Source organism: Canis lupus, chromosome 5 (genome assembly GCF_003254725.2).
Source record: "Canis lupus dingo isolate Sandy chromosome 5, ASM325472v2, whole genome shotgun sequence".
Classification (NCBI taxonomy): Eukaryota; Metazoa; Chordata; class Mammalia; order Carnivora; family Canidae; genus Canis; species Canis lupus.
Genome location: NC_064247.1, coordinates 31689584 through 31703603, shown reverse-complemented (window position 1 = coordinate 31703603; position 14020 = coordinate 31689584). Strand labels below are relative to the sequence as shown.

General features: G+C 56.9%; 1 protein-coding gene across 12 annotated transcripts in view; it reads left to right on the top strand.

Annotated features, from left to right (window-relative positions):
* Positions 1 to 1948: 1948 nt before the first annotated feature.
* The window catches only part of ZFP3 (ZFP3 zinc finger protein), a 90990-nt gene continuing 78918 nt past the window's right edge, over positions 1949 to 14020 (top strand). For 6 of the 12 annotated variants that reach the window (XM_049110098.1, XM_049110096.1, XM_049110095.1 and 3 more), the window contains exons 1-2: positions 1949 to 2091; positions 10241 to 11898. In XM_049110098.1, coding sequence (XP_048966055.1) covers positions 10249 to 11760 — 1512 coding nt within the window. In that variant the 5' untranslated portion in view covers positions 1949 to 2091; positions 10241 to 10248 and the 3' untranslated portion in view covers positions 11761 to 11898. Of the gene's footprint in view, positions 2092 to 10240; positions 12923 to 14020 lie in introns of those variants that run through there. The other 6 variants (XM_049110094.1, XM_049110091.1, XM_025428746.3 and 3 more) reach the window with 2 other exon arrangements.

The window sequence follows — 14020 nt, the reverse complement described above, 5'->3', positions numbered from 1 at the left end:
CGGCTGGTTTCTCCTGAACAGGGGCTGGGCCTGAGCTGAAGGTGACTGAGCCACCCAGGTGCCTCCCTAATCCCATAATTTCTCATGCAGAAGATGTGTCAATGGGGCCTGAGAATGTGCATTTATAACTAGTTCCCAGGAGATGCTGATCCTGCCAATTCAGACCACACTTTGAGTCATTGACCTAGGTTGCTGTTTTTCAACTTTGTTGGCTGCCTGTTTGAATCACTTGGAAAGCTTAAAAAAACCACAAAGTGAGTGTACATATGCCTGTGCACACACACAACGCCCAAACTGGAACACCTGGGTGGCTCAGTCAGTGAAGCGTCTGCCTTCGGCTTAGGTCATGATCTCAGGGTCCTGGGATCGAGTCCCACATTGGGTTCCCTGCTCAGCAGGGTGTCTGCTTCTCCCTCTGTCTCTGCCCTCTGCTCATGCTCTCTCTCAAATAAATAAAATCTTTAAAAAAATGCCCAGTCCTTGTCTCAAATCAGTTTCAACAGAATCTGTGCGTGTGGCACCAGGTGTCAGTAGTTCTAAAGAATTCCCACCCCACCCCAATGATTCCAATGTGCAGCCAAGGTTGAGAATCCCTTATCTGGGTTCTTGATGCAGATGCTTGTTAATGCAGGTGGCCTAGATAGAAGTCAGTGAAAGTAAGTATCTCCCACCTTTGGTTCTGAGGCCGGGTACCCTCGTAGTCTGGGCATCTTCCCTTGGGATGGATGTTGCCAGCGATGCCTGTGATGGGGGACCGTGGGAGTGGATACAGGCTTTGGAGCAGGATACAGGACATATTCTTTGGAGTAAACCAAAGAATGCTGCAGGAGCGGTGGTGGAACCGGCAGACCAGCTGACTAGGAAACAGACCACGACTTCTAGGAAGCAGGGAAAGGCCTCCGGGAAGGATAAATGATACATGGACCTTAGGGCTCTTCTTGAAGAGTATTTTTCCCACTAGCTGTTAGTAGCCTAGGCAAAGGAAGTGGACATTTCAGCCGATCCAGGGTTCACACACATCTTGGGTAGTTGCAGATGGGAGGGCAAAGGAGTTAAGGATATTGGTGATATTGGTGTGGGTGGCAGAGGTGCTTGACTGGAAGGTTGGGCCTAATTCCAATGACCAACTCAAGAGAAAGTTCTCCTTTCTGACGGTGTGTGTACTGTATATAAACACAGTACCTCTGTCTTAGAGTGCCGGGCCCCAGCTGGGGCAGACAGGTGGCCCTGACCGGATAACCGGGCTCACTCTCCTGCCCCACAAATACACTGACGCTGAGAACCGGCCGACCGGAGCCAATCACAGCCCTTGCCCGAGAACCGGGATTTGGGAGGAGTGCTGCCGGCCGGGGCTGCGCTGGAAGGGACGGGGCCCCTCTGGGACGTGACCTGAGAACGGAGACCTGAAACCAAGAAGCCCGTGGTGCAAAGGACGGCACAGGGGCCACCAGGCAGAGGGCCCGAGCACGGGGGCGAGCCAGCTGCGCTGGTCACACATCAGAAGGCCGGCGGAGGAGGCGGTGTCCTCGCTGCCCCGCACTGTCCCCTGCGGCGTCCCCTCCAGCAAGCCCCACGGACCTCCGAGCGGTCTCCCTCTCCTCGCCCCGCTCCTGGGCTCCCGGGGTTCGGCGCTCCGGGAAGCGGGCGACGGGCTGAGGGCCGAGCTCGGAGCGCCCAGCGTCCGCTCGGGCTCAGGTGGACGAGGGGCAGCGACAGCGGCGGGCAGAGCGGCCGGCCCAGCGGCGGAAGTGCGTCCCTGGGGCCGTTCTAGGCCGCCTGGAGGACCCGGCTAGTCGGTGATCCGGGGGTTACGCGGGCGCCACCGGGCGCGGGGGTGCGGACGTCCCGGGAGCCGACGCCGCGGGAGGTCGGCGGGGCGGGCACCAGGGGCGGTGGCCGGGCGGGCCCGGGGGCGCAGGCGGGGCGGGCTGGGGGGCGCAGGCGGGCCGCCCACCTGTTCCTCCGCGGAGGCCGCCGCGCGCTGATTGGCCGAGCGCACCGGAAGTGGAAGCAGGGCGGCCGCCGCCCGTGGGACAGAGATCTCGGCGGCGGGGAGCGCGGCGCTGGGAACGCGGGGAGCGAGTGGCGGCGGTGAGACCTCCCCCGGGGCGGCGCGGCGGGGCGGGGCGGGGCTCCGGGGCTGCTGCGGCCCGCGGGCCGGGCGGTCGCGCCGAGCCCCGCTGTGACCTTGGACTGGCTGCCCCCCCACCCCCGCCTCCATTTCCCCACCTGCTCAGGGACGCGGGCCCCGCAGGGTCTCCCGGGACCCCCAGCCCCGAGTGGGCGGCGGGGACGCCAGGGCGGGCAGTGGCGCCCCAGCTCGGCACCCCGGGCTCCTGGGGAGGGGGCGGGGGGGTGTCACGGACTGTAGCCGGCTCTGAGCGCGGAGGGAATGGAGCCGTCGTGGCGGCGGGACCGCGGTGGGGACGGGGGGGCACTGGAAACGACAGGTCCTCGGGATCGGGAGGAGGGAGCTCCGGTCTGCAGACGGTGAGGGGCATCTGCGGTGTCCGGGCATCGTGCTGGGCTCCTCGGACCCGAACACGGATGCATGTGCAGTGATTCCTCACTGGCCCCCCAGGCTTGTTATGTAGAGGGATTCACCTAGGCGGTGTGTAAGAGTGCCCGGACTGTGGCAGCCCCCCACCCCACCCCCCCAGCAGCAAGGTGAAGGGAGCTCCATCCTTGCTCCAGGGGCCGAAGAAGGCTGGGTGGGAACAGGCTGGCCAGACACGGACCATACACTGCAGCGGCTGCTCCTAGGTGAGGGACCTCAGGGGCACACACAGGAGAGGACTCTGTGCCTGAAGTGCCAGCAGTGGGCGGGAGTATCCCAGCAAGTGGGTATAAACTGTTCCCAAAGGGGAGGGTGCTGCAGTACCCTCCCTGGGGACCGCGGGGAGCCCGGGAAAGGGCCTGACCAGGGGGGCATCCTGAGCCACCTGCACGAGTTTGTATTCTGTAGGCCTTGGGAACCTGTGATCGGGAAGCCACATGGCACAAGTCAGGGCAGTACAGTTGAAAGGAGCATGAGAGGGACGCCTGAGTGGCTCATTGGTTGAGCGTCTACCTTTGGCTCAGGGCATGACCCTGGGGTTCTGGGATCAAATCCTGCATCGGGCTCCCCACAGGGAGCCTGCTTCTCCCTCTATGTCTCTGCCTCTCTGTCTGTGTCTCTCATGAATAAATAAAAAATTAAAAAAAATAAAAAAGAAGAGGAGCATGAGAGTGCCTGCTTCCTGCACGTGTGAGTGCAGATGATGGGTAGGAGGGGATCCTGGTACCAGATACTGAATATTTGGTGGGACCTGGCCTTTCAGACATTACTGGGAAGTCTGTCAGCTTTAAGATGCTTTTGTCTGCAAGTAACATGATGCAACTCAGCCTGGCTTTGTGCATGTGTGCAAGCTCTCATGATTGGAAGTCAGGTGGTGAAGTGCTGTCAGGACAAACGTGGTGGCTCCACTGTGCCTCGGTTTTTAGCTCTCTCTGCCTCATCCAAGCTGGGGGAGGAACGGCAGCAGCAGCAGTTCCAGGCAACGACATCTCCAAGTCTTTTCTTGTGCTGCTCTCAGGATGGTTGGCTTTATTCCCAGAGGCTCCCAGCAAACCTGCTTAGAATATCATTGACCCACATGAAGGCATATCCATTCCCGAGGCAGTCCCTGCTGTTGTGAACAGTTGCTTGCGAGGGATTTGGTCGCTCTGGGTCCTGGAACACTTAGAGGAGGTCTCATCTCCTGCAGAGCGTGCAAGGCCACTTCCCACTTCTTTGGTCAGATGCACCACAAAATAATTGGAGAAGCTTTGTATCCTCGTATCTACTTGTCAGTCAACTTCCAAAGTGTTTCATCATAAATCTGAGTAGTTGCAAAGGATGTTTTGCATGTATTATAAGCTTTGGCATTTCGACATTAAACCTCATGCGGCGTTCTGGGATCCCTGCCCAAGCTTTCGTGTGCTCGCCACATTCTCTGCCCTCTCTGTAACCCGTCTAGTCTCGTAGTGCCCCACACTTCCCTCCCTGCCCCAACTCCATCTGCGTCCGTCCTGCTCACCCATCTCAAGTGTGTCTCCACTGGCATCCTCAGGTCACTCCCTCATTCTTCCACCACCTGTGTCCCCGGATTCCCAGCTGCTCTGGGGCTGGAGAGAGTCCGGAAAGCATGCCGACGGGCTCCTCCTCCTCACAGTGACCCTCTGGGGCATGCCTGTCTCACAGGGAGGTTGTGAGGGCTTCACAAGGTAGTGCCCAGCACGCAGTAAGCGCTCCTCCGTACCCCACGTCAGAATGCCAGTGTGCTCTCTCTTTCTTCTCTTCTTCCTTTTCCATGTGCCCCATGGAAGCCAGAAGGTTCCTTCTGTTCCCTTTCTCTTTACCCCGGTGCTTCCTGGCCTCTGAGGCCTTGCTTCCCTCGTCCTCTGCCCTGAGCGCTGGGGCATGGCGTGTGGAGTAGTGCAAAAACAGCAACTATAACATCTGTGGGCATGGGGCCTGCGGTTGCCTTTCCCTCCACCATCGGGCCTGCCTAACTGTGGCCTCGTGGCCCCATGGCCTGCAGCTTTCCCTTCCAGGCTCCTTCACCTGGTTCTCGTCCTTCTTTACGGGAGGGAGAGAGCTGCCTCCCACGCAGGCCCTCCGTTGTTTTACTACCGTGTATCATTCTGGGCTGGAAAAACCTCTGGCGTGTGGCCTCAGCGAGACTCTGTTGAGGAAGGAAGTGATTCTTGGGCCTTTTGTCCCTCCAGTTCCAGCCTTCACATTCAACAGTATTGTTAGATCTAACCAGACTGTCAGCTAATGGATTAATAGTTCTTTGCTACAGATCACATCAGGGTTTTTGGCAGATAAGCTCAAAGGATTGGGTGAGGTTGCTGTCTCAAGAGACTGCTGTAAACTCTGATTTAGACACTTGAGGGCAAGCTCAGGTCCAGTCACGGCAACTACAGTCTGAGAAGCGTAAGGGAAGTGTGGTTTTTAACTCCGAGAAGATGATCTGGTCTGTTGTATTATATGTACTCTGAGTTCAGGGGAGGGTGTGCCCTCCAGAGGGAGGGCAGGAGCCTGTACCTACAATCCTGCTGCCTCACACGCGTGTGGTCCCAGCAGGCCAGCCCTTGGGTCGAGCTGAGCGCCCTGGACTGAATGTGGGGCGGTGGTGCCAGTGGCTTCCCAACCTGCCGGGGCATTATGACCACCCAGGGCACTTGTTCAGGACACAGCGCCCTGGGCCCCACACCCAGGGATTCTGGGAGGCCTGAGGTGGGACCTGGGATTTAGCAGTTTCAGTACATTTCCCAGTGGATTCTTGGGCATCCAGCCTCGTTCTGGGCTAAGAATTCTTAAAATTTAACAATCATTTTATTAAAAAACAAAAACAAAACAAAACAAAAAACCGTCTTTCTGCTCTGATTGCAAGCCTATGATACATCATGTTCTCAGGGTTTATGTGGCTTCCCATGTAGATTTTCATCTGGGCAGTGTGGTCCTTTCAGTTTTAGTTTTTGTTAATGAATTGGTGGGCATCTGGTGTATGCATCAGCACTTTGTGGGTGGGGTGCTCTCGGGGGTGCATTGAAAAAAACATCTGGGTTTGCAAAGCTGAAGACCCTGTTGTGAACTGTGGTGACCCCAGAGTGGTCTGCATGTTACCTCCAGACTGAGGACCAGGAGGGGTCACCCTCCCACTCAGGTGGGCACTTCTGTCTTCTCACTCTCTCCAGAAACAGCCAATTCCAGGTTTAGGGGAGTGAAGTGAGAAACAAAGACAGGAAACAATGGATGGAAATTTGAATTCAGGCTGTGAGTAGGGGAGTGTTTCCCCGGGAGCATGAGGTCTGATGAGTAGCTGCACCTCTGGGAAAATCTACCCAGTGGATTTTGGCTTTGATTCACTTGTGAGGAGGTGCCAGGAAGGAATAAAGCAGTATCATTCAACAGGTGACATTATTATTGTGTCACTGGCAGAATGCCTGGCAGAAGAGCGGTTGGAGGGGGTCACATTCAGTTGGGGAGACTTTCTGGATTTGAATTTTGAACTAGGTCTCGAAGTTGGGGGTGGACATATGCTGACTTCTGGGTAGTGTGTCCTCTCGTACCGTGGGCAGGTGATTTTCTACGTGGTGGGGACAGATGTGGGTTATGTGAATTATGACTTTGTGAGGCACTGGATAATGGAAGGCAGTGACTATGGGAGAGACGGGGAGGAGGGAGCCGGAGGGGGTGGGGAGTAGACACGGAATGAATAGTACCAGCTCTGGATCTGGATCTGGATCGGGGCTGAGTATCAGGGAGACGTTTTTTTGTAGGATGGCACTTCCCGGCTCCTGTGGCACCAGGAGTGAAGAACAGAGGTAAAGCCCCTGCAGTGGATCCTTGTGTGTAGCTACATACTCGCCTGTCATTTGCAAAAGAATCAACAAAAAGGAGAAATCCAGCTTCTGGGTACCTGCCCTGAGTCTGTGGGAAAGCCAGGGCACCTGCTGGGTGGGGTGAGGAGTTGAAGATTACAGGTCATTTTCGGGGGAGCACCAGAGCTTCCAGGATGTCGGGGTTCCTCTAGGAGATCAGGTTCCTTCCAGGTGTCGAGAGGGCGACTGGTGAGGCTGGTGGTGCTGCTGACCACCGTCCTCTGGTTGGCTGGAGGTTGGCAGAGGTCACCCCAAATCACTGCTTTCCCCTTCCCTCCAAACCTGGTTCTCCACTCACCCCATTCCCCCTTGTAGGATCATGTTCAGGCTTTGACCTTTCATCCAGATTCTGAGAGAAGTAGCGAATTTGTTCATCAGTCTGCCGCCACCTGGCTGTGCTTCCTGGGCCATGGAGCCTGTTCTCACAGGTCACCCGCGGCCACCTGATTGTCCCGGTAGACATTTTCCAGGTGGCCCTTCGTAATTCTGTCTGCCACGGCCCTGGTGACGCCTGGGATGGGGTACCTGGTTCTTTCCTTCTTCCCTGACCATCCCTTCTCTCATTGGTGGGCTTCTCTTCCTCTACCCCCCTCCTTTGTACTAGGATCCAGACAGGAAACTGCTCACTCAAAATGGGATGATTGAGGAAGGTCTGTTTGCAGAGGAGTTAATTGTAGATGACCTGGGTGTGGGCGAGGTGTTGAGGAACCTGGGGCTGATGACACTGGAGGGGTCGCCAGCTCGGGCCTGAAGAGACGGAAGAGGTAGGAGAGGCTGCTGGGCCCCAGGCCCTGAGACAATCAAGGGGTAGGACAGACTCCCCGAGCAGAGTAATGACCTTTGGTGCAGGGATGCCACCAGCCTAGGGTGGCCTCACCCTACTTCTGGTCTCCCGCTGCTGGGGCTCACCACCACTGGAGTGCAGCTGGAAGCCCGAGGGTCCAGTGCTGTCTGCCGCGGTTAGCGTTCTGGGGCCCAGAGTGGGGTGGAGAAAGGTGGGAAGACCTGGAGGAAATGGAGGAAGATAAGAGAAGGGCTCATCCACGTTAACTTAGGCTTCCTATGTGTCTGTCCTTGGCCTCCGGCACTTGTCACGCAGAGCCCTGACCAGTGTAAGTTTCAGACCATTAGGCTGGTTCCCTGATACTCTGTGTGGGTATCTCGAAACTTCTCTCATGTGACACAGAGTTCATGGGTCCTCTTCTCTCAGCTAGCTGCACCAGCATCCCTAGCCCCTGGCACTGCTGGCCCCTGATAGCCTGTCTTATCTCCAGGGAGATCGGGGTAGCGTCGTGACCCCTCCTCTGTCTTCCTTACCTTGTATCCCATGCGGTCACCTCCAGCCCCGTCTCACAGAATCTGACCTCCGAACTCTTTCTCCAGCTGTCTTCTCTGCATCCCCTCTGCTGTTGGCGCCCTGGTTAGAGCTCATGCCCCTTGCCCTGTGCTTGCCTTGCTGACCTCCTGGGTCCTGGCCTGCCGCTTACTGGGTAGTTCCACGAAGTGGCCATTAGTGCACCTGTGCCTGACCGTGGGCTGTGTCACTCCTTGGCTTCAAAACCATTCCACGACTCTGCATTGTCTTGGGGATAAATAGGCCCATGGCTGCCCATTCCCGCTTGAGAATCACCTTCCACAGTAATCCCTTTACTGGCAGAAGGGCAGAGGATTGTACTCCTCAGATTGGCTGTGGACTCCCTGGACAGAGGCCAGGCTCATTGTCCTAGTGCTGGGACCTCACTTCTGTGACAGGGATCACTGCACCCCTGGGCCAGAGTACCAGTTAGGAATCGGTTTGGCTTCATAAAAACAAGACAAAAAACTGCAACAGCTTAAGCAAGGCAAAAGCATATTTCTCTCACATTAAAAAAAAAAAGGCCAGGGCAGCCTGGGTGGCTCAGCGGTTTAGTGCCACCTTCAGCCCAGGGCCTGATCCTGGAGACCCAGGATCAAGTCCCACGTCAGGCTCCCTGCATGGAGCCTGCTCCTCCCTCTGCCTGTGTCTCTGCTTGTCTCTCTCACTCTCTCATAAATAAATAAAAATCTTAAAAAAAAAAAAAAAGTCCAGAGGTGCCTGGGTGGTTCAGTTGATGAAGTATCTGACTTCGGCTCAGGCCCGTGACCTGGGGTCCTGGGATTGAGTCCCTGCATTGAGCTCCCTGCAGGGAGCCTGCTTCTCCCTCTGCTTATGTCTCTGCTTTTCTCTCTCTGTGTCTCTCATGAATAAATAAATATAAATTCTTTAAAAAAAGGGGTGTGTGTCCAGAGGCAGGCATTCCAGGATCAGGATGGCAGCTCTGTGGAGTCATCAGGGTCCTTCCTGCTCTGGCCCCATTGTAGGGTCTGGAGTGTCCTGTGTGCTCACGGTCCAAGGTGGCACCCTGCCCATCACCTGTCGCCCAGGGCACAGTGTGGAAAACAGTGAAGCAAGGCATCTCCTCGCCCCTGAGGAGACTTCCCAGAAGTCCCACGCTCTTTCATCTGCACTTTACCATCTCATGTGGCCAAAGCCAGCCACAGAGAAAGCTGAGGAATGTATTTCTCTAGCTAGGCTCCTTGTTACACTAAATAAATTCATTATTCTGTTGCTAATGAAGTGTCGAAGAAAGGACATCGGTGACAACTAAAAGACTTTTTGCCACAGCCTTTCAGAATTTTAGAAAAAGTGTAGGCTTTGGGATCCAAAAAGGATGAAGAAAATTCTGTAGAGATCGTTTATAAAACCAGTCTGTAAAAAATAAGTCCTGTTGCCACATAATAAGAATAACAGGTTAGAAAACGTAAGAAAAGTCACCAAGAGGAAAGGCGTACAGAGACATGACAGGCGTGAAAACACCAGGATACGTTTGGACGTTTCACAAGGTGATGCTGGGACTGACTTGGAGAAAGGTGAGCGCAGACCGGAAGTACTGAGACAGAGCAAGAGCTAGCCCCACACGGGACGTTTCAAGGGGTTGGTCCTGGGGAAGGAGGAGGCAGGTCAGCGGCACTGAAGGGAGCCTGGAAAGTGACCAGTCTTGGGGCTTCTCACGGGGCGGGGGCCCTTCCATCTGTGGGGGGTAGAGCGGACCCGGGGCACCCTGAGGCCGGCACTGTGTCACCCACACAGAGGGGAGCTCAGAGGCCTGACATGTGGTTCTGCTTGGGCTCCACTGTGGGGACCTTTGGATGGTCGGTCCTGTGGATACGGCGCCCTGGCCCATAGCCTGGTGAGCGTCCCGGGGCTGTGCGCAGTAGGGGTTCCTCGCTCCACCCTGGGTACTGCTCTGCTTGTCGTGTTGCCTCTTCTCCGGGCCTGTCCTGGCCGTGCACACCCTGTTCATGCTTTCTACCACCCCAGGCCCTCTGCCAGCTCATCACCCATATTCTGCAACTTTCACCAGTGTCTCTCCCCATCCGTATCCCATCTCCCTCCTTAAGTCTCTTCCTCTGGGGATGCCTAGGGGGCTTAGTGGTTGAGCATCTGCTTTCAGCTCAGGTCGTGATCCTGGGGTCCTGGGATCGAGTCCCACATCAGGCTCCCCAAAGGGAGCCTGCTTCTCCCTCTGCCTGTGTCTATGCCACTCTGTGTATCTCCCATGAATAAATAAATAAAATCTTTAAAAAAAAGTCTCTTCCTCCGATGATCCTGTCACCCGTCGGGGTCTGCCTTTTGTCTGGCGTGCCCGCCATCACCCCAGGTCCCTTCTTTGGCAGCATCCTGTCATCTCCCCAGACCCCGGGACTGCTTGGGCAGGTGACTGATGGGCACCTGCCCTCCAGAGTGCCCTAGCTCTATCCTGGTCATGTGCCATGTAGCCACTTCACACGCTGCCCTCTGTCATTTCAGATTGTAACATGGGGACCGAGAGCATGGAGGTAATCCCCAAGGAAGAAGTTTCTGAGGAACCCGAGCCACGTGCGACAGGATTGGAGACACTTCCCTGGGTGGTTTGCCAGGGCCAGGAGTTCAGAGTGGCCTGCGCAGAAGACACGGTGGACAGGCACTCGAGAAGGTCCACTGACAGGAGCACGGGGCAGTTGTCCCCTCGGGGTAGGGGCCTTGCACCAGGGCCCATTGTCTTTCAGAGGCCACCCCCAGGCAAGAAGTACGGGGAGCGTGGGGAGCAGGAGCGCACCTGTAGCCTCGGGGCACCCCTGCTCACGCCTCAGGCCAACCCCCCAGCTGAGGCCGTCCCTGCCTTCGCCACCTCCCACCACAACCCCATGGAGAATGTGGAGTCTCCCTGTACGCAGAGAGCTCCTGTGGGTGAGAAGCCTCACAGGTGCAAAGAGTGCGGCAAGGCCTTCAACCAGAACTCGCATCTGATTCAGCACCTGAGGGTTCACAGTGGAGAGAAGCCCTTCGAGTGCAAAGAGTGTGGAAAGACGTTTGGGACCAACTCCAGCCTGCGACGGCACCTGAGGATTCATGCCGGGGAGAAGCCCTTTGCCTGTAGCGAGTGTGGCAAGGCCTTCATCCAGAGCTCACACCTCATCCACCATCACAGGATCCACACGGGGGAGAGGCCATACAAGTGCGAGGAGTGCGGCAAGGCCTTCAGCCAGAACTCAGCGCTTATCCTGCACCAGAGGATCCACACGGGCGAGAAGCCCTATGAGTGCAACGAGTGTGGAAAGACCTTCCGGGTGAGCTCGCAGCTCATCCAGCACCAGCGCATCCACACCGAGGAGAGGTACCACGAGTGCACCGAGTGTGGCAAAGCCTTCAAGCACAGCTCGGGCCTCATCAGGCACCAGAAGATCCACACCGGGGAGAAGCCCTATCTGTGTAACGAGTGCGGGAAGGGCTTCGGGCAGAGCTCTGAGCTCATCCGGCACCAGAGGATTCACACCGGTGACAAACCCTACGAGTGCAATGAGTGTGGCAAGACTTTCGGCCAGAATTCTGAGATCATTAGGCACATTCGCATTCACACTGGCGAGAAACCCTACGTGTGTAAGGAGTGTGGGAAGGCCTTCCGGGGCAACTCGGAGCTCCTGAGGCACGAGCGGATCCATACCGGGGAGAAACCCTACGAGTGCTTCGAGTGCGGAAAGGCGTTTAGGCGGACCTCACACCTCACCGTCCACCAGAGGATCCACACCGGAGAGAAGCCCCACCAGTGCAGCGAATGTGCGAGAACCTTCTGGGACAGCTCAGAGCTGCTGCTCCACCAGAAGATCCATGTTGGGGAGAAGCCTTACGAATGTACTGACTGTGAGAAGACATTCGGCCAGCATTCCCAGCTGCTCCTCCACCAGCGAATCCACACGGGCGAGAAGCCGTACGAGTGTCAGCAGTGCCAGAAGACGTTCAGCCGCAGCTCCCACCTGCTCCGACACCAGAGTGTCCACTGCGCAGAGTGATGGCAGCCAGCGAGGGGCTCCGTGCGGACTTGCCGCGCCCATAGCTTGCACATCCTATGCGTGGACAGACCCCCTTCTCCCTGTGTGTAATGCAGCGGCTGGAAAGGATGGATGCTTTTAGGAGTCGGTGAAGTTTCGGTACCGGGTTAAATCGTAAAAGCTGTTTCAGGCCTTAATATTCCCTCTGTACCCCTTGGCGCTCCCTGCCTGCTGCCCCCCCGGGTGGATCCCGTCGCTCGGGTCAGTAGCCACCTTGTAGCCCAGATCGTCACTTTCCAGGAAACGTGCAGGCACATGATCCCAACGCCACCCAAGGGTGACACAGCAGATGCGTGAACGTGTGCCCCTGCGGTGTTAGGTTGAGGTGGAGACGACGCCCCCTGTTCCCTAACTGTGTGGCCCTGGGATCCATCGATGGGCTCCTCCTAGCTTCACAGTCCTGCAGACGTGCTCCTGGGTTTCCTTAGATGATGGTGGTGTTGCTGAAGAGCAGGAAGTCCCGGGGATACCCCGTCCTGCCAGACTGCCTCGTTCTCCTGCAGAGGGTGCAGGATGGAGGAGACAGACAGGCCCTGGCCGGGACTCTGTGGGGCCTCAGAGCCCCGAGGGGCTGGCGGGTGAGGGGAGCGGGGGAGCCGTGATGCTGCTCTCTCCGGGGCCCCCGTGCTGGGCTGGCTTGCCCATGGGCTCAGGCTGCGCCACCCAGAGCCTCCACCTGGCTTGCCCGCAGCCCAGGGGTCCTCGTCGTCTCTACCATGTGTTCTGTGTTCTCCCACAAGCTGCTGCTTCTCCGAGGAAACATCCTGGGGTCTCCATGTGCCCACGTGTCTGAGGTGCCAAGTGGCGGCTGGCACCTGGGGGCCCCTGCCTGCTCTTACCATGAAGGGAAGGGTTTTGGACTCCATGAGCTGCGGGGTTGAGGCAACCCCGTGGGCCTGGACTGCCAGGCGCATCTGGAGCACTCTGCTCTCAGTCCCTTTCTGACCAGTCACCAGTGCCTCGCGTTCCCTGTGTGCTAGGTGCCGGCATGCGGCCATGCAGTCTCCGTGTCAGGTTTCACAGCCTTGCCGAGGAGCAGAAGCTGCTTAAGGGGGGTACTGTTTATGTACCATAAAGTCCACCTGTTTGACGTGCCCAGCTGATTGATTTTTGACTGACAGAGGTGTGCCACTAGGGTGGTGGTGGTGACCGCATGGGCGAGGTGGGGCAGTGGGGTGACCATGTGGGTGAGGCGGGGAGGTAGGGGTGACCGGGTGGGTGGGGCTCCTGTTGGTGCACATACAGCTGGTAGGGCCTGCAGCCTGCCCCAGCCCTGTGCTGGGTCCCAACAGGCAGATTCGCTGCTGCCCCACCTGTACCCTGCACACAGCTTTTATTTTTACTATGTGGATTTGACTATAATAGATTCATATAACGGCCTCTGAAATGTAACCTCTCATGGCCAAACCCGTTCAGCGGGTTTATTCTGAAGCCCGCTGTGCTCACCCGGGTTCAGAGCCTGGGCCTGAGCGGAGTGCCGTCGTGTGGACACCTGGCGGTAGGCCTCATCTTTCCATCTGTGCTCTGGTCTGGCACTCAGGCCCCTGGTGGGGTGATTCTCAACCCCCTGTTCCCCCATGCCCATACGGTGATGACACGTGCAGGGCGTGCTTTTGCTTGTTGCTGACCTTGAAGCTCACCTGCCCGACTGTGCCTCTGCAACACAAAACTTGGGTGTCACCCGTCCCTCTGACTTCCAGTCCCATGTTCACATGCGTGATAGCCACATGCACCCTTGGTGCTCTGGTGGACGACAGACAGTCTCTCTACTGGACACACAGTTCACACCCCCTGTGACCACGTCCCCTGCCCCTCCCCCGCCTTGCACCCACTCTTCTCAAGGGGACTTGGAGCTTTCCTTCCGTGACCCCCCTCCATCTCTGGCTGTCAGAATCTGCCTGTCACCGTGAGCACTAGTCACATGTTTGTGCAAGCAGAATTTCATCGAGGAAAAGAATTATGGATTCCCGTAGGTCTAGAGCTACAAAAACCAGACCTCACACTCTCAAGGGCCTCCCTCAAGACTCTGAGAAAGCCCTCGGGAACTTTGGCAGCTCTGTCTGTGCATGTTTTCCTCATCCCAGTTTTCCTGGTGCACTAACACGTCCGGTTTTGTTTTGTTTTTTCCGACCCCCTTATTGCTGAAATTTCAGGGCTAGTGTTTACTGTCATTACTCCTCAGATTCATCATGTGCTTCCCCAAGGCAGGTTCCTAAGCTTG